General features: G+C 47.1%; 1 protein-coding gene across 5 annotated transcripts in view; it reads right to left on the bottom strand.

The window, feature by feature from the left end:
- GAS7 (growth arrest specific 7) overlaps nucleotides 1-27,501 on the bottom strand; it is a 207,048-nt gene that overhangs the window by 61,842 nt on the left and 117,705 nt on the right. For 4 of the 5 annotated variants that reach the window (XM_028534591.2, XM_036032995.1, XM_028534592.2 and 1 more), the window contains exon 2: nucleotides 19,335-19,455. In XM_028534591.2, coding sequence (XP_028390392.1) covers nucleotides 19,335-19,455 — 121 coding nt within the window. Of the gene's footprint in view, nucleotides 1-19,334; nucleotides 19,456-24,007; nucleotides 24,211-27,501 lie in introns of those variants that run through there. The other variant, XM_028534593.2, reaches the window with a different exon arrangement.

Here is a 27,501-nt window from a genome sequence, read left to right as displayed (position 1 = left end):
TGCTGAGCCCGGGCTGGCACCCTTTGACTCAGGCAGCCAGGAAAAATTTGACTGTGGCCACTGGGCCCCGAGCTTCTGCAAACACAGACTCCAGGCCTTGGGTACCTGAGGTCTCCAGTGACAAATGTTTGGCAGGAGTCAATCAAGCCCAGACAGGGGGAGAAGGAGTGAGGGGTACAGGCCTGCCGGCCCTGGGGCGCTCCCCTGAGCAATGAGAATTGGAGGCAGGTACCAGGACCCCCACTGTCCCAAGAGAGGAAAGAAATGGACTGGAGACCTGGCCTGGTGTTTAAAATAGCCCTCAGGTATTCTGAGGCAGCCTAGAACTCTTACTAAGAGCTCAGGTGCTGGCAACAGACAGACAGATGTTTGAATCCCAGGTCCACGAACTGCCGAACCAGCATGGTACTCAGCCCATGTCCTCACAGGAAAGCAGGGATAACTCTGCAACAGCCTGGGGGTGGGACAAATAGCTGATGAGACACAGACAGCTTCAGCTTCCAGCAGCTTCTGACATAGAGTAAGCCCTCCACACACTAAACAACAATAATACTAGTAAAATGAAACCCTTGCCATCCCTTCCTTCTCTGTTCCAACTTCCACCCCCCAAGCTGCCTCTCTGCCCCATTCCTCCTTTCGTGCCTTCACAGAGTACACCTCCCAACAGGAGGAGGGAAGGGCTCCCTCTTTGGTGCTAGCAGGGAGGAGGGTGCAAGAATGCCTTCTTAGCACTGCTGAGCTGTAGGGAGTCCCTTGGTTAGCCAGAAAAACACACTATCGGGGTCCACAACTTCCTACTTCACAGCAGCTCAGAGGATCATTTCGTAGCCCTGCAGTCCAGGTGGGACAGAAGCCTGTAGGCCCATTTCACAGATGATCAGAGGCAGGTGAGATCCTGGCCCTTTGACATTGGTCTGAACTAAGCTCTGGACCAGCTGTAGACCACACAAAGGGCCTGGGGAGAGCAGGGCCAGGAGCAGTGCAGGGATTCTAGTGAGGGCAGGGGTGGGCTGCCTGGAACTCTCTGAGCCTGTCCTTCAGCCCCTCTAGGATCCCTGATGTACCAACCTTCTTGTTGCTAGTGCACACCTGGGTGAACACACTGAGAACCCCTCATCTTGGGCTGAGGGGGTAATGAGGGTTCACTACAATGTAGGGAAAGGGTGTCTAGTCCTTGAGCCAGGAGATGTTGGCAGCCAACTGCCAGCTGACCCCCATCTCAGGGTTAAGAAATTTGTAAGTAGATGCTAAGAAGGAAACTCTACCAAAACTAAAGCCTGGATGCTCAGGGTCCAACACCTAAGCCCAGGTGTCTGGCAAAGCTCTAGTCTCACTTCCCAAACCTAGTTCTTCATTAGGATCATCGGGGCCACTTGTTACAAATACTGATTCCCAGACTCCACACTTTGAGATCTGGTTTAGGAGGTCTTGTGTGGAGCCCAGAAGTCAGCATTTTAACAAGCAGTCTCAACACCTAATCAGATGGGGGGGAAGGTAGTAGAGTCCATTGTATCAGGGTTGCAGCAACCAGGCACAGCCTGGGAGGTACCCAGATGAGACAAAACCCCAGGGCATGGGTCAGATGCAGGCTTAGGCAAGGCGAGAAGTAAGATGTAGGGTAGCAATGGAGGGCGACTTCCCCAAATGCCCATCATCTCCACCCCAACCTTCCATAAATATCAGGTTCACAACACCTGCCCCCAGAGAGCCCCAACTTGGACATGAGGCTTTGCTATCTGTTTTAATTCCTTGCAGAGACTCCTGAATTACAGTAGATTGTCATAAACCCTTTGGCATGACTGAGTCCTCAGAGTCTTTCCTAGAATAGGGGGATGAAAAGGAGAGAGAAGAAAGCACAGCACTGAAGGAAGCTGGCAGGGAAAAACCGCCTGGAGACGGTTCCAGTGAGTGGGCACAGAGTGGCAGTGGACAGGGAGGGGGAGGACCTTGCTCCCGGCAGGAGCCTCCTTCACAGAGCCTTATCGTAAGCCCCTGAGGGCAAAGTCCCAAGTGAGGACTAGAAAGATGAGTTTTATGCAATGCTGTTCCCAGGTGTTTGGCAGAGACAGAGGTGACAGATCAGGGCCAACAGGATATTCTCATCCTGGCTGGGACCTAGGAGAGTCCGGGTGACCTCACAGTCCTGTGTGCTCCCCCGGTCAGTGTCATTTAGATTCTCTGAGCACTGACTGTGAACAGGCACCAGGCCGGGGAGAAGCTGCCCTCCGGGAGCTGCTACCCTGCTGGGGGAGGCAGGGATGACCTCTTCCTGCCTCAGCTATGACCCCTGCTGTGGGGTCCAGCCCTTCCGCCAGATGTACTCTGAGGGCAACACACGTGTGTCTGCTTCCCTGGCACGGAGTGCTGTGGGCACTCAATAAGAGCCTACTTATTGAAGAATATAGATTAGGCTCAAAGCAGCCATTAGAACTATGTTCAGTTAATACATGGTCAATGGCTGATTTAAAAGTAAGTGAGTGTGCTGTGTGCTGTGTGCAGATGAGAAGACAGAAATGGATGGAAAGACAGAAAAGGGCTGGGGAGAGCAGGCAGCGCATCAATTCCCTTCACATCATGTGAATTACAAATCAAGCAAGCAGCCCAGATAAAAGAAAGCAATCGACATATATGGGTGGTTCACAGAAAAACGATCGCAAATGACCAGTGAAGAACAAAGGATGCTCATTCTCACTCAAAACTAGAGAAACACAAGCTAAGGTGACAAGACACTGTTTTTACCCATTGGAGATATCTAGCTATCTAATTCTCTATCTATCTCTACCTATACCTATACCTATATCTATACCTATATCTATATATCATCTATATATAGAACATGTCTCAAGACTGTAATCTCTAATGAGCAAAGATCTGGTAAACAGGCTGGGAATATCTCAGAAAGGCAGTGGGGAGACAGCTATAGAACCCCAAATGCACATGCCCCTTCACCTGACAACGGTTCCATGTGCACGGTGCCCCAGGTAGAAAGATAGGTTTGGGAGCAGTTTTTCTGTCAGAGGGAAAAAACTCTGAGGAAATGCAAAGCACGTCCACAGACAGGACTGACTGTGCCATGCTGACAGGATGGGATTGGGTGCAGCTGTGCCAGGGAATGGGGTCTACCTGGGGGTGCTGATGTGCATAGCATCCACCGAGCACACTTTGGTGAGACCCTCGAAGGTAGGTTCTCACTTATAAAATGGCGTGAGTAAAATGGATATGCATGGAAAATTCCTGAAAGACTACATAGCATTTGATGCCAGTTAATTTTTTTAAATTTATTTTTAGAGAGAGGGGAAAGGAGGGAGAAAGAGAGGGAGAGAAACATTGATGTGCAAGAGATACATCAATCAGTTGTCTCTTGCACACCTGCTACTGGGAGCCTGGCCTGAAACCCAGGCATGTGCCTGACTAGGTGGGAATCGACTGGTGATCCCTTGGTTCACAGGCCAGCACTCAATCCACTGAGCCATAACAGCCAGGGCTGATGCTGCTTAATTCTTAAAAATGAAACCAAATTAAGAAACAACAACAATAACAACAACAATCTCTATTTTACAGGGCACTCCATTTGAATGTTTTGCCAAGTACATTAGAACTTCCCATGACAGAGACAAAACTGTGCAGGAATAAAGAGAAAGAGCAATAGGAAAAGAAAGACCAGAAGCAGACCCCTACAGACTGGGTTAGCACGTGTTTTCAGGATGACGGGGAAGGCTGGCTCAGTCAACACGGGCTGTCAGAACACGGGCCAACAATCTGAGAAATCTTAAGGTAGATGCATTTCTCACACATTTTCTGAAGTTAAATTTCATCTGGATTAAACTTTTTAAGGATCAGGGAGAAAATGTCCATGAGTGTGCTAGAAGGAAATATTGCCTTCTTTCATCAGCAAAGGCCTTGTGAAGTGTAACCTCCAATGGCAGAAATTGTAAAAGGTAGAGACGAAGTTTAGAGAAAAGGCACTGATTATAATGCTGTTTCACAATCAGCATTATAAACCAACATAAAGAATTAGAACTTTTTGCTCCACATGATTGAGACCCTTGTCTAAGAACGGTCCAAACCCCAGGGGTGTCCCTCCTCGGCCACAGCTATGTGGACCAGCGAGCATGGAACAGAACAGACCTTGGGGTGAATATCTCTTACTGTCAATGACCATTTTCTGCCAGATGGCTGCTAAAGAAAAAAGGTGAGCCTTCAGAGTTAAAAAAATTATGAAGTGAGCCCCCAAAAAGAAGGAGCATGAGACATCATAAGGTCCTGGAGACAGGATGACCCACTCCGCACCTGACTTTCTGGTTCTGAAGCAGGCACTGCTCTGAGGTGCTCTATGTGCTTCTATAATGTCCTTTTTTATAAGCTAGTTTAAGTGTGCTTCCATCCCTATAACAAAGCAGCCCCTGCCCATGGACATCCACTGAACTGCAGTGCCCTATAAATGGCCAGCACCAGCCTCGAGGCCATTAGATTGCATCTGTGAACATGCTGAATTGCAGCTTCTTAACATGCCCCAAGCAGGTCCTCCACAATCTCTGCATGGAAAAATCACTCCGCTCAACTGTTAAGCTTCACTTCCCAGGAAGTGGTATTTTCCACTCATACATCACCTTTTTGATTTGTTTCCTGAGAAACTCAGCACTTATGAACTTCAATCGGTCTGCATTGCTAATCCATATTTAGAAGACTTTCCAGTAAAAGGTGTGATTTGCCTTTAGAAATAATGCTCAAAAGCACTAAGAGTGTTGCTTTTCACAAGACAGAGGCAAACTGTCAGAAAGAGCGATGGTTATTCTGGGAAATAGAAATAAGCAATCATCTCTCCAAGGTGCGGCCACAGAGGCACTTCCACGCTGCGGGATTTCTGAGGAAGGCCATGGAGGAAGGACACCAAGGACCCCAGCGGCTCCTTCAGGCACACAGCAGTCCTTATCATGAACCAACACTGCAGAATGAGTATGGGAATTCTGGGTAAATCAAGCTGTTCTCGAACATCAGGAAAGGGCATTCAAGATAGAGAAAACTACACAAAATGGGTAAGAATAGGCAGCATTTTGGAGTGGAGTGAAAAAAGATTCATTGGGAAATTGCATGAATGGGTTAAAAAAAAAAGAAAAAGAAAACTTCTGCAGAGATGCCTGAAAACCTCATTCATTTGGGAAAATGGTGGAACACCACCAGCAGGGGCAGCCTTCAAAGTGGGCTTACAGTAGTGCTCCCCTACCTCTGGGGCCTCAGTCCCAGAGTTTGCTACTCTCAGGTCTGGGGAGGCCAGAGAAAATGCATTTCCAACAAGTTCCCAGGTCTGTGGATGCTGTTGTCCAGGAACCCCACTTTGAGAACCATAGGCCTGGAGACAAGGAAGGGCAGCACTCTCTCCGCTGGTTTGGTTCACCCTGCTTCCAGGTGTTGGAGGTAGTGCCATTAAAAACATTTTTTAAAGGTACAACAATGAAAGCAACACACAAATTCCTTCCAACTTGAAAACACCCACTGTTTATGCCACTTCCTCCAAACAGGTGGTATTGCTGAAAACCACAGCGAACACTTAAGTTGCCCCAAGAGATCCAGAAAAAAAAAGTGAGCCTAACAGGGCAGATGCTCTGAGAGCAAAGAGGTCCACCAGGACCACAGATATTCAGGTTGTCACAGAACTCTCTTGAGGGTTTCTTGAGGGTTTTGTCCCCAGCCCTACAGCCCACTAGCTAAGACAATTTTGCATTCGCACACCTGGCAAGAAGCATTCACTGTTGGGGTGCCAGAGTTGAGCCAGCTGGGTGGGGAGGTGGTGTCCAAAAGCACCGAGTGCTCCCTGACCCTTCTGCTCTGTTTCCCGAGGCTCTGCACTGCTGCCCTCTCGACACCCTTCTCTGTAGTGTCCCCAGCCTCACCAACACATATCATGTTTATACTAGAGCCGCAGAAAGCAAGTGGAGTCTTGATCTGCAGCAGCAAGGGGGAGGGGAGCGGGCCCCCTCGACTCCTAGTCTGGCACATTCCTCCTTCTGTGGCAGGGATCCCGTGCCCCAGAATCCTTAGATGCCTGTCACAGCATATAAAAAACGACCAGGGCCCTTTCGGGCTCCGATTTATGCATATCAGCCCTGGAAGGAACCACAGGACACAAGGCCACTTCTTCAGAGGGGCAGAGGAGTTATGCTGGGGGAGGGAAAGCAAAAGAGAGCATCCTCTATTGCAGAGAAACTATTTGTATCCTAGTTATAAAGGTATTACAGAACCAGGGAGAAATCACTGGAAAATACGTAAGAGGAAAGGAGAAAACAAAAGTCCTCCCTCATCCCATCACTCAGAAAGAACCACTGTGAACAAGTACCCCATCCCCCCACACACACCTCAATGCAGAGGTGAATCATGGGAGCAGAGGGCATCCCAGCCACCAGGAGTCAGGGACAGAGTAGGGTGGCAGAGGGCTGGGCCGAATCTCCTTGGCCACTAGGGTCTGTCCCTCAGGGGAACTACAGAGCTTGAAAGGGTTTTCAAAGCTAGCCTGTGCCCTCATTTAGAGACGGGGAATGAAGACTTGGGTGCTGGGGATGCACCAAGGAGCTGACCAGAGAGCAGAGCTGTGAGCCTGATCCCCAGCCAAGCCATCTCTGGGATACTCAGGAGCAGCCAAGAGAGGGAACAGAAATATCTGAAAATCACCTGCTTTCTGGGTCTCCTTTCTGAAGCTTCCGTAAAAGCTTCTCTACACTTCCTTCTCTTGGAACCACCAGAATTCTGGGACCCAGGCAGCTACTTGAAGGCAGAGCCTACCCCACACACTCACTGATAGGCTGACAATGCAACAGGAAAGCAGGGCACCTCACCTGCTCTGAGTGCTGCCTTACCCTTATGCCAGGGGTGGGACCTTAGGGGACAGACTACGCCACTGCAGGGCATTGTGGAGGACATAATACCACTGGCCTGGCTTGCTCAGCAGTCTCCACAGAGACCACCAGTCCCTGTTATGCTGGGGCATAGGAAGTGGATAGGTGACCTGGGGTACCCCCAAACACCACAAACGAGGTAGCTTCAATCACAAAGCTATGTTGTGTCACAGTTCCAGAAGCTGGAATTCTGAGGCGAAGGAGTTGGCAGGGTGGTTCCTTGGGAAGGATGTAAGGAAGAAGTGGTCCCAGGCCTCTCTCCCAGTTCCTGGTAGCCTTAGTCACCCCTTGGCTCACAGACAGTGTTCTCCCTGTGTCTCACATGGTCTTCCCTCTGGGCTGCATGTCCGCCCTTTCATAAGGACCCCACACATTGCCAGGGCCCACCATGCTCTGGTATGACTTCATCTTAACATGATCATCTGCAAAGACCCTGTTTCCAAAGTCACATTCACAGGGAGGGAGTTAGGGCTTCAACATCTTTGGCAGGAGGGGCCACCGTTCAATCCATATCAGGAGGCAAAAGACTGCAACTGGCAGGGGACTAGGAGGCTAGGATGGTGGTTAGGCTAACATGAGTGGAGTTGAGGTGGGGGCAAGAACGTCTTGTTTATCTACAGGAATCATGGCGTTTGGCAGCAGAAGGTCTAGGTCTGTGGCAGGACTCAGAGGGGTGACAAGGCAATCGACCACTGGGGACCAAAGGCAGCCAGGGACCAGATAGCATGAACCAGAGCGTCTGCGTCCTGTCAGGCTGCTTGTGAAAATAATGAAAATTTTCTGTACTAGTTTGGAACACTGCTTTGCTCCGACCTTGCACCCCAAGAACCCTCAGTCACCAGGACCCCCCACTAAGTTCCCACAATGGCCACTAAAGGGTTAATGCCTGGGGTAGAGGGCATGGTCCCCTCCAGCGTATTTGCCCACAGCCCCTGCCTGTGACAGACCACTCAGTGACTTCCTCCACTCTCCTCCCATTTTGGGAGCTCTTTCTTCTCAGACGGGTATCTTTGAGCACCCAGGTAGGCAATTTTCACAACTGGCCAGAGGGCAGCAGCTTCATTCAACAGGAATGCCCAGGTGGCCTTCTATATACAAGGCCCCGCTCAGGATCTGTCTGAGGACGACAGGGTCTCTGTGGCCTGCACACACCCAGCACAAGGCGACCAGGGAGTGGCCCACAGTGAGCACAGGAGTCTTGCATGACTAACACCTCACCCCGTTCTCCTCCTCCCACGCCTCCTGGAATCCAACTCGGACTGAAATAACAAAATAGCTGTTACCCCACTCCTTGATCTTCCTTCAATAATAAAGATCTCATCATCAGGAACTCATGTCAGCTTTACATATGGAGGCAAACTCCCAAACAGTGGGGGGTGATGAGCTTGTTGATGTTATGACTCCTTCTTCCATAGAATTTAGAGCCAGAGGGACCTTCTGAGGTCTATCCAGGCAGGAAAGAAAGCTGATTCCAACCCACAAGGAAAGTCCCATTCAACCATCTCCTCCCCTTCAAAGGAAGCAGTTTTTGAAGACATGGAACCATTTGCATTGTGTTTGCCCACACCACCCCTGCATGAAGCCATCCAAGTGGATAATGAGACCTGGGGCATTTAGCAAATACCCGTTGCTTGATAATCAAGTCACATGGTCCTTGCCTACTCACTAATCAGAATATAACCTGCAGATAATTTCTATTTTGCTAGGAGTTCCAGACTGCCTTTCCCTGTAGCCCTCAACTTCCTGTTACAGCCCCGTGTTGCCATTGTTCCCTGCCCCCCAACATACACGGAGGCCTTAGAGAAGCCCCAGAGAGGCTAAGCTTCCAGCATTTCAAAGCTCCAAGGATAGGGCAGAGTGTGGGATGAGTCTGAAGGTCCTCCTCTTGAAGTTGAAGTATAGCTTTGTAACTGTTGACAAGCATCAATCATTTTTCCTTAGACCCTTCACTGTCTTACCTGGTGTCATTCCAAAATCTCCAACTTTCAAGGGCATTTATAAAATAGCTTTCTGACTTTGTGTCTAATGCCAATTCCCCTCTGCAATACTTGGTAGAAATCCATGAGTCTCTGTTTGAACACAGATCAAAGTCAATACCCTCAAGAACTGGACATGTAAAAGGCATGCATGAAGCCAGGTGAACATAAGGACAATTGAGGGCAGTGGCAAGCTTCTCAGCTCCACCCAGGTATGTTCGGGCAGAAAGGAGGGTCCCATGTGGCCACACTTCATGATTTTTCAAGAGAAGACAAGCAGGGCATTTATGAAAAACTTCCCAAATTTTTCAGCGTTGGCAACTAATAGATTTTCAAGCATCGAGTACACAGAATAAATGTTTCTGTGGAAAGCCTCTGTCCTCAAGACCATCTAGCATTTGACATCTACTATACTTTTATCTTTGCAGGACAGCTCACCTGGACCTGGAGATCCTGACTCTGCCTTGACCTTCACACGCCCAGCCACCACGTACAGAGGCAACATAGTGCCGCCTCCCTAGAAGTTCAGTCATCCCAGGCCAGCACTTTTCAAAAGAGTTCAAACCAAGCAAATGTCATTCCTTATGGGTCTACAACTCACAGTGATTGTATACTTTTTGTGGCTTTTAATTAATGAATATTGGTCAAACTAATGACTAGTAGAGATCCTGCCACTTGATACAAATTAGCCCTTCAATGCAATCAGATCCCTCTGGGGTCTGGTGAGACACAGGGTTTGCAGTGAGACAAATGGTAGGAGGATAGACTATTCGCTGGTACACACTTCTTAGCCGAGCAGAATAAACATCTCCAAAGAACAGAAAAATGAAAGAAGAAACTGGACAAATCTACACCTGCAAGACCTGAATTGTTTCACTAGCCTCTGAGGCGCTTGAAGGCAGGGGAGGTGTTCATTCTGTCCAGATGCCAGAGTGCTGTGCCAACTAAGAAAATAAAAACAGTATAAGCCCCACATTCTCCAACTTAGCCTTAGCTAGAAATAAAGTCGGAACCAGGGACCATAGGAGTTTTTCAAATAGCAAACATGCTAAGATTAAAAAAAAATTTTTTGAGCTATTGACTCAAAAGCTTTGAAATCATAAGACCTGCCACTACATCCTATTATACAGATAAGAATGAGGACCAGGAACTACAGTCAGTTCTCTGTATCTGTGGGTTCCTCATCTGCACATTCCATCAGCCTCGGGCTAAAAATATTTTTTTTAAGTTGTGTTGTTGCTGATGTGTACTGCGTAGTTAGGCATATTATGATTGCATCTGCACTGAACACAAACTTTTTTTTGTCTATTTACACAGCATTTACACCATATTAAGTATTATAATTTGTACAGAGATTGTCAGATAGGACAAGGTCTCGGGGTCTGAGCATTTTTTACTGAATGCTATTCTTACTAAATAATAAAATGTAGCACAATTATTCTGCTGATGTAGCTATAACCTGATGAACTTGACAGGAACCCAACTATTAAGTTAATCCAACTGCAAAGAAGAAATCAACATTTAATTAACCAAACAGTATGCATAAGCAATGGCTAAGCCTCCCTCCAGGAGCCAGAGCTTTGGATGTGAATCCCATTTCCTTTACTTGCTACAAATAAATAAACAACCTAACAACAACCACATCTAGTTTGGGACTAGAACACCCCAAGTGATGAACCCCTTGAGCTCAATAACAAGATGATTTAAAGTTATGGGAGGATGTGTATAGGTTCTATGCAAATACTATACCATTTATATAAGGGACTTGAGCATCTGCAGATTTCAGTATCCACATGGGTCCTGAAACCAATTCCCTGTGGGTACCAAGGGATGACAATATGTGCAAGTCGGCTACCCTGACAACACTTAGGAATATGAACATTTGCCTGGCGAAGCGCCTCCCTTGGCAGTTTTATACTCATTCTATATCTTGTCCCCATAAAACTGAGTTATTTGTCTTCATGCAGCTCTTCCATGAGTCTATTTTAAATGTAATAGTTTATGGTTACATAACCTTTAACATGGGGGCTATCATGCATGTTTATTTGTTTGAAGAAAACTGTATTTTCTCATTGTATTTCCATAAGAGAAAACTATTTACATTTACTTAACTTCATAATAAATGATCCATTGACTCTGCCTTCATCAATCTCGTTACTAAGTCTTCTTGCCAAGTTATAAACAGGTGGTGACTATTAGGAAACACTTAAAATAATAAAGCAGACATTTTCACTCCTTTTAAACAGCAGACTCTGATTCAGCAGGTCTGTGGTGGGGCCCGTGTGTTGGTATTTTTAACAAACTCCCTAGGTGCTTCTGATGCTCCCAAAGTGTGGGAACCAGGCAGAAGGATTCCCCAACCGAGGTGCCCAAGGAACTCTTTCTGAATGACACCAACAAAGTCACCAACCTGTCAAAGTCCCTAATATGCCTGTTTTTGTAAACAATTCCATTGTGATATAATTCACATACCACAAATTCACTCGCTAAAAACACACAACGCAGAGATTTTTAGTATATTTCATAGACTCATGCAACTAGCATCACTACCTGATTTTAGAACATTTTTATTACCTTGAAAAGAAAACCCCGCTATGAGCAGTCCCTCCCATTCACCCCTTCCCCAGTCCCTGGAAACCACTCATCTGTCTGCTTTCTGCCTCTATGGATTTGCCTATTCCAGGCATTTCATGTAAATGGAATCACACCACATGCGGCTTTTGTGTTTGGCTGCTTTTGCTCAGTATGACGTTTTCCACATTCATCCATGTGGTAGCACGTGTCAGGGCTTCGTTCCTTTCTGTGGCTGAATAACGTCCCGCTGTAAAGCTATTATCCCACTGTGGGATACACCACATTTTGCTTTCCAGTCATCGGTGCATGGACATTTTGGTTGTTTCTTTCTGGCTGTTACGAAAAACACTGCTGCGAACATTTGTATATAAGTTCTTGTGTAGACATATCGTTTTCCGTTCCCGTGGGTACTATATCTAGAAATGGAACTGCTTGGCCACACTCCACATTCTTCTTGTTTCGCTTCCCTATCTGAACTATTTGCTGCTTATCAGTGACTCCACCCAATAGCCAATGAGGAAAGTTCTTACATTGTTTACCAAAAGCAGTCTTTTTCAAGTAACTCAACTTTCTAGAACACAGCAAACAACAAAATATTCTTTGTCTCTGTCTTTTGACTGTTATGGGTCCTCAACTTACTGGCAGAGTGAAGGAGTCTCTAACCCACTTGGCATCTGCCAAAATTCCAAGAGGTATTACCGGTCTTAAACACTGGTGAGGAAGGCGGGTGGTGGTGTCATGTGCTTCAGTATTAACTTAACACTACAAATTAAAGTGGATTCTCTGGAAGAAAACACAAAACCCAAACAGAAGCAAATTAATGGTAAACTTTCAGGTCTAACAGCCCTCCACTAAGAGTTCATTAAAGAAAAAAAAACAAAGCCAAAGTAAGAAAAATTCATGAACACACACACACACAAATTCAATCAGCCAAATGTGCCAAATGAAAGCATCTTTTTAGTCTCACCTTTGTTCAACACAGATGGACAGAAGAAAATAAATCAATATTTTTGGGGTGGAGAAGTTTCTCGGGGCAACTTTTATTAACGGAATTATCAGGGCTGTTCCATCCTGAGAGTTAGGAAAGTATCCAATTACTTGTAACAAAGCAAAGCTCAAAAAAATGCCTTTAAAAGTGTTCTACTGGAAAACCTACCCAGAAACTCACATTAGTTCTTGGTGCAATAAAGTTAAATGGGAATCTACTCATTTAAAGAAAAATTAAAACAAGAACTCAAGAAAACAACCAACTATTTGGCAAATAAATCAAAAGGCTCAAACCCTGGGTTAATTCTCCCAGTTTCACTCACGATCATAATAAAACATTTATACATATGGATTCTTTGTCAAAAGAGCTTGAAAACAATTCCTAGCTCTCTTGGGTTTCAGCTGACACTCTAATAGCATAGTTAAGCTTCCCTTAAAAATAATTGTTATTCAGGTAGTTTTTCCTACTAATCTGTGAACTCAGATATCCTTACTGTTAATTAAGTCACCACGCCCCGTGCCTGTCCTCCTGGATACTGAGGCAAAAAAATCCAAGTGTAGAAGACCAAGGACCCAGGCGTTTCCTGGCATGTGAATGGCCAGGTGACTCTGAGTAAGTCTCTTTATCATGTGGGGGCCTCCATCTCCTCACACGTGAAAAGAGTGGTTCTATTTGTTAGGCCAGGGATCATCAAGCTTTTTCTTCCAAGAGCCAGATAATAAATTATGTTTGTCTTTGTGAGTCACATGTTCTCTACTGAAGTCTGCCGTCATCAGGCAAAAGCAAACAAGTTATATATAAACAAAGGAGCATGGTGGGTTCCAATAAAATTTTATTTACAAAGACAGGCCACAAGCTGAGCTTGGCCCATAGGCTGTTAGAAGATTTGGAAGCATCCCCCAAGGATGGGTAAAAGTCACTGGCTACTGAAACCCTATGAACAATCAATTCATCAAGGTGTGACACCAGAGAGAGGTAGACCACAGCAGGCAGGTCTATGGGAGTCTCTGCATCAGGACATGGACACACTGGGTGCTACCTCCCATTTCCATCAACTGCCTCCTCATTTTGGTTGATACCTCACTTGTGCTCCACTGACCTTCACCATGGCTTCAGATGAAGCATCACTACAAGGGGGTGGAGTCAGGCTTTCAGAGCGGTTGCTGGGGTCAGATGATGGAATCCAAAAGTGTGGGGAAGCTTGGCCAGTGGGAAATAGGAGACGAGAGGGAGGTGAGCAGATTCCACAACTCTGCTCTCTTCTCACAGACAGATAACTCTTTGCAAGCCTTTCAGAGACAGGAACACACCTGCTGGGTGACCCCTGGGTCTCCGCAGTTCACTCTCAACACCAGCTAGCCCCTGGCATATCTTCCTTTGTCTCCCTTCCCTCCCTCACCTGCTCTCACTGCTAGGCTCATGCTCAGCTCAGACCTGCTAAGTAAGATGTTAACACTTAATCCTCGCCTCGGGCTCCACTTTCTAGAAAAGCAGAGCTACGGCATGCCACTCAAGTGATCTCCGTTCTTCAGAAATGAAAGCCTTAGATGAAATCAACGTAACTACTGGATTTAAAGTGTACAAAGACTAATACATAAGAAGTAAAAGAGTGATTCATATATTAAACAAAACTAATCTTGGCCTTCATTCCTGGCTTGTAAAACCCCTCCAAAGTCCAAATGGTAAAATGTGTCCTAAACAATGTCTAAGCATCTCTCGAAAAAGAAGACCTGAATACCTATAACTGTATCACTGCTAAGTGATTAAATGGGCATATCTGGCCTTCCAATTATAAATGGAACAAATATCAGTGTGCTCTATGTCTTGAAATGTCACTATCCATTGTGCAAGCAAGAGATCCCCCCTCAACACCAGCACTTCAGGTCCCTGGAGAGGACAGGTTATTGATAACAGCTCGCAATCCAAAAACTAAACACAATCCCAATTTTTGGCAATAGAGTCAACTTCAGTGAGAACAAAGCATTTTCTCAAACAGTAGAGGACAAGCAATTTCCTGATAGCAGAAGCCCTACCTAGGGTCCCTGGGGCCTGAGCTCAGGGCCACCCTGCATGGTGAGACGCTCTGGAGAGCCACCGACATGGAGAGATAAGGGCAGATGGGAACTCCCCAAAGTCTCATAAAAAGCATGCTTTGATGGCATTACTGAAAACAAGAACATTATTATACAACTTACCCACTGAAACTCCCTCTTAGCTATCACTATTTAATAACCTATGCTTTCCTCAGTGATTTAAACTATCACCCCACCATAAATCTGATCTATACTTCAGTCTTTCTCACACTGCCTCTTGCTGACAACCTTTTCTCCCTTGCCTTTCCTGATGTTGCCTTCTCCTGGATTCCACATATCTCTGACAATTCTTTTGGTCCCCTTTGCCCCTCCCTTAAAAGTTGTGGGGCAGAGCTCCCCTGGAGACTTGTCCTGCATAACCTCCTGCATTTGTGTGACTTTGCTTCTCAGATGATGACATGCAAATGCTGGGTCGCCCCTGTGGTTGTGCAGGTTGGCCACCACAAAACAGTGTCAGGCCAAGCAGGCAGATAGGGGTGAAATCCACTCTGCTTTCTGCTTGCCAAGCCATGCACCCACAGAGTGCCCCAGACTCCCACCTCCAGCCCAGATGTCCCATGAGTCACAGCACCATCCCTCCAAACATACGCTATCCATCTCTCCTGGAATGTCCCCCGAGGATCCATACACTCTATGTGGCTTCATCTTCTTTCTTCCAAACCCGTTCCTTCCTGAGTCCCCTGTTCTCACTGCACGGCTGCGGCACACGAGGCAGAAAAGGCGGAAGAATTGGAGCACTCTTCCTTCCCCGATGTGAAACATCCTATCTGACCGAGTGCACCTCCTGCTCTCCAGCCACAGCTGTAGACGTGGAGTTGACCTCATTACTTCTCCTCTCATGTAGTCTGCCAGACTCCATGCTTGCTGTTTTTAAACCCTTCACTCTGCTGTGCAAGCGACCTTGCCACACTGTTCTGAGCGTGTATCCCACACTCTGGATGCCACCATGGCTTTCCATGGCTCACAGGGCAAAGTCCCAACTCCTCAAGGTGCCTCAGGGGGTCTTTCATGGGTCAGGCCCCTAACCCCCTCTCTCACTTCTTGCTTCCTTACCAAATATGTCAACCTTGCCTTGCTACCCTATCTTTGCTCACACAGTGACCTCAGCAGGGAACCCCTGAGTCAAGCACCTCCTCTTTGAAGACTTGTTTGATACCTGGATAAAGTTGACAATGCTCTCCCCTAAAGCCCCAGATTTCTATGCAAACACCCACAATGTTTATTGGTTTCTCTGTTTCTCTGACCCCATTAGAACTGTGGTCTTTGGAGGCAGAGATAGCCTCTCTGAGGATTCTGTGTCCCTATAGCCTAGCCGAGCACTGTGACAATCCCCGTTCATAAAGTCCTAAGTGGGTTTGGACATAAGCAGATTAGCCTGAGCAAGGTAACACAAATGTAAGTTGCACTCTAAACCAATTGTATTTGTAGGTGCTATAAAAATGAGGACAGAATGCCTGTTATGTCCAAGCACCCTCTGCGAAAGAAGTGATTAGTGATTAAGGGAGATGAAGTATTTGGCAGGGAAAGGTGGACAGACAAGAAGAAGAGAGGAGTGGCCCATGGCAGCTTTTGCAGGACACTGGTGGCCTCTGCTTCCTGGGCAGTGGTACATAGCTGTGGCCTGACTCACTGGAGAGAAGAGAGAAGGGGAGACCCAAGACCTGGGGCAGAAGAGTGGATACAGTGGACTCAGTTGTGAGGAGGAAGTCGAATATCAGGAGGTCAGATAAAGGCGGGTGTGTTAAGAGGAAGTGGCTGTTCTAATAGGTACTTTCCTGCCAAAAGGCAGTCAGATTCAAAACCTTAAAAATCAGCCCAGCAGCCAAACAAAACCATTCTAAGTAAGGATTCCAGACAAGACCCAGAGAGACAGCCAGGCTTCCCATTCATTCCCTTAGATGAAGGGGCAAAATCCTCAACATGATGCTCAAGGTCTACACAACTGCTCCAAACATGACCCAAACATGACTGTTTGCTAGGAGGAAGGAAATTCCCATTGGCAACCCTTTCCTCATCCTGTCCACCTGAGCTGAAGGTACCTCCTCCTCCAGGAAGCTTCCCCTGACCTCCCAGGGCCTCAACTGAACTTGCTTTCAAAACACCCTGGGCTTCTCCTTCACAGCCCTGCTCAGAATTGTAATCAAATATGTATTCATTTAGATTCTATTTCCTCTATAAGAAGAAGCCCTTTGAGGGCAGGGACTGATTCTTCTTTATTTTTATATCCCCAGCATCCAACACTCCACCTGGAACATGTTCGAGGCCCACCAAGTGTCTGTTGAATGAAGAATCCAATCAAACAGATACAGAATGAATTAAACAGTGAATGACTAAAACTGGCGTGGGTCTAGGAGGCAAGGCCCAGGAGCCAGGGTCACTGTGCGCACATCAGAGAAGCCGGGGAAGGGGAAGTAGGGCCAGTCCTGCTGCAGAGGACAGAGACTAGAGCAGAGGCCGGCCACCAACATGGCCTGTGGGCCAACCCCAACCCCAGCCCCACCCTCCACTGTTTATCACACAGCCCGTGAACTCCTAAACTAACACTATCTTTCACATTTTTAAATGGCTGAAAAAGACCATTTCGTGAAATGCAAAAGTCATCTGAGATTAACATGTCGGTATCCATAAAAAAAGCTTTATTGGAATGGAGCTGCACTCATTGGTTTGTGTCTTGTCCGTGGCTGCTTTCACATGACAGTGGCAGAGCTGAGTTGCTGTGACAGGGAAATATGAGTCTCAAGGCCTGCCTGCCTCTTTACCAAAAAAGTCTGCTGAACTTCGGCCTAGGGTCTCTTGACATCACTGTATCCCAGGGCCCACAAAACGTCCTCACCCAGCGGCACATGCAAAACTCTGGGCCTCAGAGAAAAGCTGCCACACGCCGTCAGTTATGCAACAGGGGACTTAAATGTCCTCTTCATAAAGAGGGGCTGGTTAAACTAATGGCACCACACATGAGCAATGACTACTACACAGCTGTCTTTAAAAATGGGTTAGGCTGGAATGTACAAGTACACAGAGATGTCCAGAGCACACTGTCAAAGCAATTTATAAAACAATATGGAGAGCATTTTCCAGTTTATTAGAAAGAATAACTGTATGTATGTTTAGAAGATGAGAAAATAGGAATATCTGGAAGAATATGTCTGGTAAATAGTTCTAGGGTATTGGACTAGGGATTTTTAATTTTAAATATGTCTGTACTCACTGAATTTTTTACTAAGAATATGCTGTTCTCTAATTTAAAACACACACACATGGCGATTTTAGAAAGCCACTTTTACCGGCAGCAGGGATCTAAATTCTTGATGATCTCAGGATCATGCGGTCCAATTTCTGCTTTTTGGGGAACTGCACATAAACACTTTCTTCTAAAACTTCAAAGTCTGATAACAGTGCAAAGCTGCTCAGATATTTGTTTTGAGGAAGCTCAAGATTAGAATGGTCAGAAATAGTTCTACTTCCCTTTTCCTAGAAACCCTGGTTACTATGAACACCCCTCTCAAGCTCACAGAAGGCCAGATTGCCAGGGGATACGAACAAACTTGCCACCCAAGTGGCAGCTGCCAGCTGCTATCTCTGCTGCTCCATCTCATAGCAGCTGACTCTGTCAACAGGTCACCATGGGCAGGTTCATAATCATCCATCGTGTTAATGGTCCCACTGGGTGGGGTGAGGGGGCCATAAGACGAGGAAGGTGAGAAGCCAAGACAGAGCCAACAGGTAGATTTTAGGTTCTGCCTTGTCACACACATCTCTGATTCCTACTACATCTAACTTTCTGTGTTTCTAACCTTTGTTCTGTTGGGATAGTTTCCTCAGGGAGTCATGGAGGTCAAGAGTCAAGCTGTTAGCTGGTTTTGCTCTGCCCTGCCCAGCCATAGGCCTGGGACACTCCTCTGCCCACCCTGCTGTGGTGACCTTCCACACCTCCTGCACCCTGCAGTCGGCCCCCAGGATCCTGGGGTTGTCATCGGGAAGGCCCAGGAAGTCCGTAATACCTGGGGGCATAGAGGTGTAGTCCGGACTCAGTTCAGAAATGCACATGGAACCTGTGTTTTCCATTAACATACCTAATCCATAAGTAGCCCCAGCATTTCCCAAAGAACATTCCAAGAAACACCAGCCAGTGAAAAAATTCAGGCAAGAGAAAGATGCTGTGAAGCTGGGAAGACTTCACACTTGCAACGCCTGTTTGGGAACTTCTGCATCATTGGAAGATTTTGTTTATTTTTTAGAGAGAGGGGAAGGGAGGGAGAAAAAGAGGGAGAGGAACATCGATGTGTGAGAGAAACATCAATCAGCTGCCTCTCATATGTGCTCCAACTGGGGACCAAACCTGCAACCCAGGCATGTGCTCTGACAGGGAATCAAACCAACAATGCTTTATGGGATGATGCCCAGCCAGCTGAGCCACACCAGTCAGGGCTTCTCTGTCATTTAGTAGATTCAAAATCCCAGGACAGCACGCAGTAGCTAAACCTGTTCAACTTGACTTAAACTAGCTGTTGACCATAGAACCTTTGCCACCCCAATCTGGAAAACAGTTCCACACCATGAAGTTGGGTTCGACCACCACACCCGAGTGGCTGGCTGTGCAGGTCTGAGGATGACGCCAACCTTGAAAGGCAGGTTTCCCAGTCAAGGCTCAGACCCCTACCACCCAGCACTGTGGGAAAAGCAGCATTTGGAGTATATTTCTGAAGAAAAAGTCTTTAAAAACTAAGAGGCAGAGGATGGAGGAGAAAACCTGCCCCTCCAGAGAGACAGAAACCCAGGGTTGATGCAGGATGCTTCCCAGAGTGGGACTCACCATTGGTGGTTGTGTTGACATAGTAACGCCGGCCCTGAGGAGACAAGTAGCTTTGCCAGCCCGGCGGAAGGACGACGGTCTGGCTTTCCTCTCCGGGCGGAGGGGGGACCATTCCAGGCTTCTGTTGAGGGGGAAAGAAAAGGTCACACATGTTTGGCATTTTTGCAACTCATTTCAACCAGGAAGTCAGAGACAGATGAAGTCCCCTGGAATAGCTCGATGTTGTGGGGTATGTGGCCCACAGGCCTCCCTAAGGGAGGTCACAGGCCATACTTGAGTGATTTTGGCGGTTGTCAGGGCATGAGGTGTGAAGAACACTTTCCTCCTCAGAGTCCCCGCAGAAGGGACAGGATCCCCTAGGGCAGGGGTGTCAAACTCATTTTCACTGGGAGACACAGCAGCTTCACAGTTGCCTTAAAGGGCGGAATGCAATTTTAGGACTATAAACGTAACTACTCCTTAAATAGGGGCAAGGACCTTGGTGCTGCCACCGGTTAGAAACAAGGTGGAGGGCTGGATTCGGCATGGGGGCCTTGTGTTTGCCACCTGTGCCCTAGAGGACAGGTTCTCCTACAGTGCCAGTCAGTTAACAGAGCTGCACTTTTGCCTCTGTTACCCTCTAGAAAACCACTCCCAGGGCTGCTGCTCCTCTTGTAGGGGGAGGCGCTGATGTCCTTGGCTAAGATAACAGCTTGAAAGTGAGCCTCAGAGACACGGCTCCCAGACGGCTCAGCTTTCTGCAGACCGTGAATCCATGTGTTCCTGTGTCCTGTGGGGCCTTGCCTGCCCTCAGCAGGATTGGCTTGGTCCTAGCTGCTCCAGGGACTTCGAGGAAACATGACCTCTCCATGGTCTCTGTGTGTATTTCATTATAAAGTTTCACAATTTAATTAAAAACCTTTCCTGACGCCCTGAACACTTCTATCTCCCATGCCTGTTAACTTCCAGTGCCTCTTGGATTCAGCAGGAGAGACTGGCTTCTTCTATACTGCCCAGAGCCTGGGGGCCGGGGGGGGAATAGCAGCCAGGCCAAGTGGTCTTCTCGCCAGCAGAGTGTGCTCACCTGGGCCTCTCCCAGATTGGAAGATGGTCAAATATATGCAAGACAAATAGCCTGATGATGAGTACAGTGTGTATGAGTGTGTGTAAAATAGTCCACATACAGGAGATACACATTTTGGCTGTGTAGGGTTGGGAGCAATGTAGAAATAGGGAGATCAGGAGCTTGACTGAAGAAATAAATATTCTAGAATCAGGTTGCTTCTACTTGAGACACAGCATGTGAAATGGGAAGACTGGACTGGGGCTTGTCCAAATTACCTGGGAGCGAATGGGAAACTGCTAAAGGTACTAAGCAAGGGTCAGAGACTGATAAGGCCAGAAGAGGTTGCAGAGGAGAGAGGAACCCAGGAGCACAGTGAGCCCCTCCAGCCTGGGGCTCAATCCTGCCTTAGCCACTGAGTAGCCCGTGACCCAGGGAAATGCCACCACTGGCTGCATCTACTTCTGCATATATAAAACGAGGAAGATACTGGCCCAACCGTGTAAGACACTGTGATTAGCAATAAGAAACTCAGCTCTAGGAAAGTGCCCGTCACCAAGAATGCTCCATGCATGGAGGTTTCTGGTAGGAGGGGGTGCTGTCTAGATGCCAGAAGAGACTAGGCGTCAAGCAGCCTCTGCCTGCTATGGCATGAAGTTCACCCCAACCTCACCATCACTGCGTCTAAAATGTCACCATGAAGGGTCACTCCTCCCAGGTTTCTGTTTCCAAGACGACCTGACTGAAAAGGTGAACATGGGCCAGCTGGGGTGGCTAACATGTTAAGATGCTGACTACTGTGTTCTGGTGAAAAGGCAGGGTGGCGAGGAGAACTCTCCTGAGCTGCATGGGTTGAGCACAGGGGCCGATCTTCCTGACCCTCTGTGCCCACCCGGGAAGTAACAACAAGACCTATCCCACCTCCACAATTGCACAGTGCTGGTCTATTTAGAATGGCTCTAGTTGATTTAGCTAAATAACCCCGTGGGGCCAGGAGAGAGGCTCTGGTTTACATTTGAGGACACTGATGACTAAAGAGGTAGCATTCCTGCTACCTCTCTGAGGTCTCCCCACATGGGAAATGCAGAACCCACCAGTGTGAACACTGTAGAAGATGCCTGCAGGGGAAGCCCCCTTGATATGGAGACAGGAAGGGCCAAGGGGTGCTGAAAGAGGGGAGGAGGGCATCCAGGACAATTTCCTAATTTGCCCAATGTGGCAAAGGTGGTCTCTACGTCCCTCTCCAGCATGGCTGTGGGCCCCCACTCTCCCTGCCATCTGACTGTGCTTTGCCTCCATCCCCTAAGGCAGCCAGTGTCCTTGCCTTTCACCTCTCCCGGGAAGAAGTTATTGCTGTTGGCTGGACTGAAACAAGCCAGGAGTCAAAAGATGTGGAGACAACTGGGTACACAGCCAAGAGAAGCAAAAATAGTGCTCCCACGCTTGTACACCCATGTTCTAGCATTATCCACAATAGCCAAGAGGTAGAAACAACCCAAGTGACCATTAACTGATGAGTGGGTAAACACACACACAAAAATATTCAGCCATCAGAAGGGATGAAGTACTGGTACATGCTACAACATGGATGGTCCCTGAAATCATGCCATGTGAAATAAGCTAGACACAAAAGACCAAATATTGCATGGTTCCATTTATATAAAATGTCCAGAATAGGAAAACCCATAGACATGGAAAGCAGATTAGTGTTTGCCAGGGGTTGGGGGGAGAGGGGTGGATACAGGGTTTCCTTTTTGGGGTGATGAAAATGTTTTGGAACCAGATATTGGTGATGGTTGTACAAGACTGTGAACATGTCAAAGTCACTGGTGAAAAATCTTATGTTAGGTGTATTTTACCACAATAAAAAAAAGTAGAAAGACGTAGACAAGGCAGAAATGGGCCTCCCAACCTGCAGGTTCTCTTTAAGAGACACCAGCAATACCACCCCCGCCTTGGGGCATCGGGGTGCAGGCCCCGGGGGAGGGCCGCTCACAGCAATGGAGAGGATACAGCATGAGTAAGTACCCGATAATTAAGGTCTCTGCCAAACTCATTCTTCTAATTAGTTTGCTTCCAAGTCAAAGCCTTTCCTTCCTTTCCTTAGTCCTGTGGCTTCTCCCTTCCATTTCGTCAGCTCCTTTGCATGGGAACAGGACTGAGAAGTAGGGGCGACACAGGCCCTCTGTACAGGGAACAAGGTCAGAGGCAGTGGGAGTGGGAAGAGAAGAAGGTGTTTTCCTCAGCTCAGAAATCTTTAACTGATTCACTGACAGCTTGCTGGGAGTTCTACAATGCTGCCTCTCTCCCAGAGGGCTGCCCCCAGGGTGCAAGGCTCAGGGTCATCCTCCCTGGGTCCCCTTCTTCAGTAAACAACCCACCCTCAGAGAATCTGAGTTAAACGGGATCTTCCGACCACCGCCCCCCAAGTGGATGCATGTGTGTGCATACACTCACCCTGTCTCATCAAGAGGTTTCTAGACCACTCCAGGGCCCTAGTGTAATAAGTACTCAAGAAATGGCTGCAGGCAGATCCCATTTCTGCCCATTGATGATGACTGACCACTCACCAAATGTCGGTAAGTGGACAGGGCCTGGGTCAGGTGCTTTACACACTTGTTTCTAATCTTTACAGTAAGCCTGGTACATAAATGCCATTTTTCCCCATTTTCAGATGAGGAATCTGGAACTCAGAGAATTTAGTAACTTGCCCCCTGGTGCACAGCTAATTAAATAAAACCAAACTTGAAAATGTTAGCTTTGTTCTAGATACCTCCATCCAGTTACCTAAATCCAGGCTACCCTTACTCCCTCTCCCCGAGATCTCCGTAATCAATTCCATTTCTTCACCTGGTCCAGCTGACGTCCTTGCTCCCACCCAGGCGGGGCGACAACTCAGGCCTGATTCTCCTGCCTGTCGCCATCTCCAAGAGCGCACATGCCTTCCCAGGAGACAGGCAAAAATATCACCACCCACATCCAAGCAGTCACGTTCCCTCACGGTGGGCTGACTTCCCTGTTTCCTTAGTTAAAACAACACAATTGGAGAAACTGTCCTTTTAATAATGGCCACTGATTTCCCTGGGGGGAAAATGCGCAGGCCAGCAAAGGGAAGTCACTCCGATATTAACAGGAATCCCCCTACAGCAGTGTTTTTCAAAGTGTGATCCCTGGGCCACCGCGTCAGTCACCAGGTATGTGGGTTAAAGTGTAGATTCCAGAGACCTGATCCAACCACACAAACAACCTGGAGCCTAGAAATCCACCTTTTAACATGTATCCTAGGTGAGCCTTATGCTCACTGAACTCAGAAGAGACCGGTTTGAAGCTTTAGAGGGAGCAACTAAGAGATAACACTGTTTCTGAAATTAAAACCGGGAGCATAAAATTTTAATAAGCACAATCTATAAGAAGATAGGGTTTAGCAACATGGCTACTTATTAATGAAAAGAATCCTGTCCCACAGCCCAAAGCTGTCAGATGGATGGTCTTCAGAGAGACTCAGCCTTGTCTGTGCAGGCTCCAGTTAGTGCCGACCCCACACCCAGCTCCCCACAGCCTCCCCAACTCTTCAGGTTCAACCCAGGGCTCCTCCCCTCTCAGGAGGTTTCTGGGAGCACCTGATTCTTACCTTCTACAGGTGTGAGCAAACGTTACTTGCCGATGTTAACGGGTGGTTGTCAGACACTTGATTTAGCAGCCAGATCAGACAGTTTTAAAGCCCCCCGTACAGTGTCTTCTCACACCCCAAACCCAGAAGCAATAGAAGCTCTAAAGAAAGGAATATTCAGCGGGCCCCACACCCCCACTCCCAGATCTATATATAACAGGTCTGAAGTTGTCTGCCTAACAAGCCACTTTCTGGCAGCCCCGTTGCCATGGCAATGACTGCTAATGAGCCCAGTGCTGTGATTGGCACTGCTTGAAGGCTCCTCCATAAAGAACTCTCCAGCAAGTTTCCCCTTCCACAGCCACATAGCCAGCTGGACACCCAGAACCAGGCAAGGGCATGGCTGCATGGGCTTGGAAGGCCTCATCCCTGGAACCAATTCCTGGGAGCTCTGAGGAATCCTGGATCCAGTGGCCAGGAATGGCCTCCATTGTCACTCACAGAGAGTCAACCAATTATAAGGATAGGGCTGCAGGGGAGCCACTGAAAAGACCAAGGCCCAGCTGGGCCAGAGACTGGAGTCCTGTCCACTCTACAGCTTTCTGGTGGAGAGACTCCTGCACAAAGCTGGGATAGCTACCCATGGAAAGATCATCGCCTCTGGCTACAAGCTAAGACACAAAGCATGAAGCAGGGACCCCTCCCCCGGGCTGCTGTCAGCCTGAGGGTCTGTGTCTACAAGAATATTGGGTACCTCTCCCCTGGCTCACAGGTAAAAGTGAGGATATGGAAGCCTTTCTATCTGGGTATGGAAGCCTTTCTATCCATTCAGAGAGAGCAACTCACAGAAAATAGCTGGGGAGAAAGCAGGGGACTATGGCAATGACACGGTGCATTCTGGGAAGCATATCCCCACACATAGTTTTACAGGTGAAAGGGAGAGGATGGACCCTGGCAGCACCTTCACATTCTTCTAAGGGTGAGGGATTTGGAGACTTGGCCAGAGGGAGGAGAAGTAGCCCCACGACAGAGACAGGCTGTAAGACTGAAGAAGGCAGGGCCACGTCCTTCTTGTTTAGTCCCAGCATAGTGCCCAGAATGAGGAAGGAAGGAAGGAAGGAAGGAAGGAAGGAAGGAAGGAAGGAAGGAAGGAAGGAAGGGAGGGAGGGGAGACTGTAGTAGAAGCTGGCCTTTAAACAGATTTGAAGAAGCTATTTCACCAAATAAGTAGACAGAGAATGGCAGTCCAAGCCATGTGTGTGCCCCACCTGTGAAGAAATCCCAGCTCTTAGTGGGTCTGACTGAATGGACAGTTAGACACTGAATACAAGGAGGTAGGGGAGACAAGATAACTTTAATGGCAGAAAACAAATTGAGGAACAGTAGCCAGAAGCCTCAGGAAAAGTGCCAACTTCTAATCCTGAGCTCAGGTAATACATAGGAGAAAAATTCTAGGAAACCATTTAGCAACTTCAAAAGAGGGCAGAAAGGTAAAAAATCATAGGGAGAAAACAAACTAATTCAAAAATGACACATTGATTCAAAAAAGAATACAAAATGATATTAAGAAGGAATGGGAAATTATCAAATTGTGGGAAAATTTAAAAGGTAGGAACAGAACATCCATATTGGTTGCAATAGCATACAGAATTAGTATTGCAAAGAAAAATTAGTTATGTACAAAATAAATCCAAGAATTTTTCCCCAGAATGCAAAGGAAATGGGAAAAAATGAAAACAGGAGGAGAGAAGAGAAAGCCAAGATATGGGTGTGAGGTATTCCTGCAAAAGAGACGGAAACAAAAGCATAACAGAAAAGACACTATAAGCAAAGGTTGTGGAGGGGGAACGGGGAACTTCTGGGACCAAAGGAAGACAAACTGGCGCAGTGGGGAAGGGCCGGCCCTGCTCCAGGCAGGCGGGGCTCAGACACCCAGTGTGCCCACACACCCTGACATGCTACTGGGTTGGCCAAAAAGCCCATTTATAGTTTTTTCCATAAAAAAGACGTGTTTTTCATTTTCACCAATAACTTTATTGATTTGGGTATCTTAAGTATGTTGGCTATCTCCTATGTGGTATAACTATGATTGTTCTCAGTTAACGTCTCAATTTGATCGCTATCAACTTCTGCTGCTCTATCTGATGGTGGAGCATTGTCCGGAGAGAAATCTCCAGGACAAAACTTCGCAAACCACTTTAGACTCGTTCATCAGTCATAGCACCTTCTCCACACACTGCACAAATCTTTTTTCTCATTTCAGTTGCGTTTTTACCTTTCTTGAAATAATAAAAGCATAATATACTGAAAATGTTGCATATTTTCTTCCATCTTTGATATTAAAATGGCTACACAATAATTCACCAATTTTGATGTTTTTTTAATGCATTCTGACATGACAGCTATTGCAATGCATTCTAACAAAATTGTTTTGAGTGAAGTTAAAGACAACTAAGTGCTATTAGAGCCACCTTACAGGAAAAAAAAAACACGAACTTTTTGGCCAACCCAATATTTAACAGCAAAAATGAAGATGAAGTCCTATGATCGTTTCAGTGGGAGGAGGGTGTCTCAGATCAAGGAGCAGAAATAAAGCCGCTCGCAGACTTCTCTGCAACCTCACTGCAAAGAACACCTCTGGAGTATTACGTGAAAAAGGTGAGGCCTTCCAGTTCAGCCACACTGTCTTTCACAGGTAATGTGATTGGAATACCTTCCTCTACAGATAAGGGGTCAAGAAAGGTACCATCCTGTGATCTCCTTAGTAAAAGTGCTTAAAAGATGTACTCTGACTACCTTAAAGATTAAGACAAAGATGAAGGAACTATCCAAGGTAAAAATGACCAGGGTTGAAGGGGAAAGCAGCTCAAAAAAAGTGTAAATAATTATAAAAATTGAGTCACAGAGTATGTGTGGGCCTCTATTCTCAATATTTAGTGTAAAAAAGTGAAATAAACTGGATCACAAATTCCATGTAACACTGGAAAAGATCGGGAGGTGGGAGAAAAAAGGAGGACGCCAAGAGAAACGAACCCAGAACCCTGCTCTTGTTTTCCATTCCAATAAAGACACACCCTCCTCTCCCTCCTGCCTCGGCTATGGGGTGCCTGCCAAATCTGCTCCACCTCTGCTCTTGACTCTGTCTTGGAGAAAGACAGGTTTCCAGCCAGAGAGAACATGACAGAAGGGAAGGGTCCTTGGAGACCGCAGACTTTTTACTATCAGGGGTTGGGAGGCTGACCACCAGACACCTTTTATTGGCCCATGGGCAACCATCTTCCACAGGGAGTTCTGAGCTCTGAATTCATTATCAGAGGTGTCCAACCTGCAGCTCTCAGGCCACATATGGCCCAGGATGGCTATGAATGTGGCCCAACTCAAAACCATAACTTTATTTAAAACATAATGAGATTTTTTGTGATGACATGTCACATTGTATTTAATGTCTGGACCAAGGCAACTCTTCTTTTTCCAGTGTGGCCCAGAGATGCCTAAAGGTTGGACGCCCCTGCTAG

This window comes from Phyllostomus discolor, chromosome 8, assembly GCF_004126475.2.
Source record: "Phyllostomus discolor isolate MPI-MPIP mPhyDis1 chromosome 8, mPhyDis1.pri.v3, whole genome shotgun sequence".
NCBI lineage: Eukaryota > Metazoa > Chordata > Mammalia > Chiroptera > Phyllostomidae > Phyllostomus > Phyllostomus discolor.
Note: the sequence above shows the minus strand (reverse complement) of the source record. Positions and strands in the feature narration are given on the sequence as shown.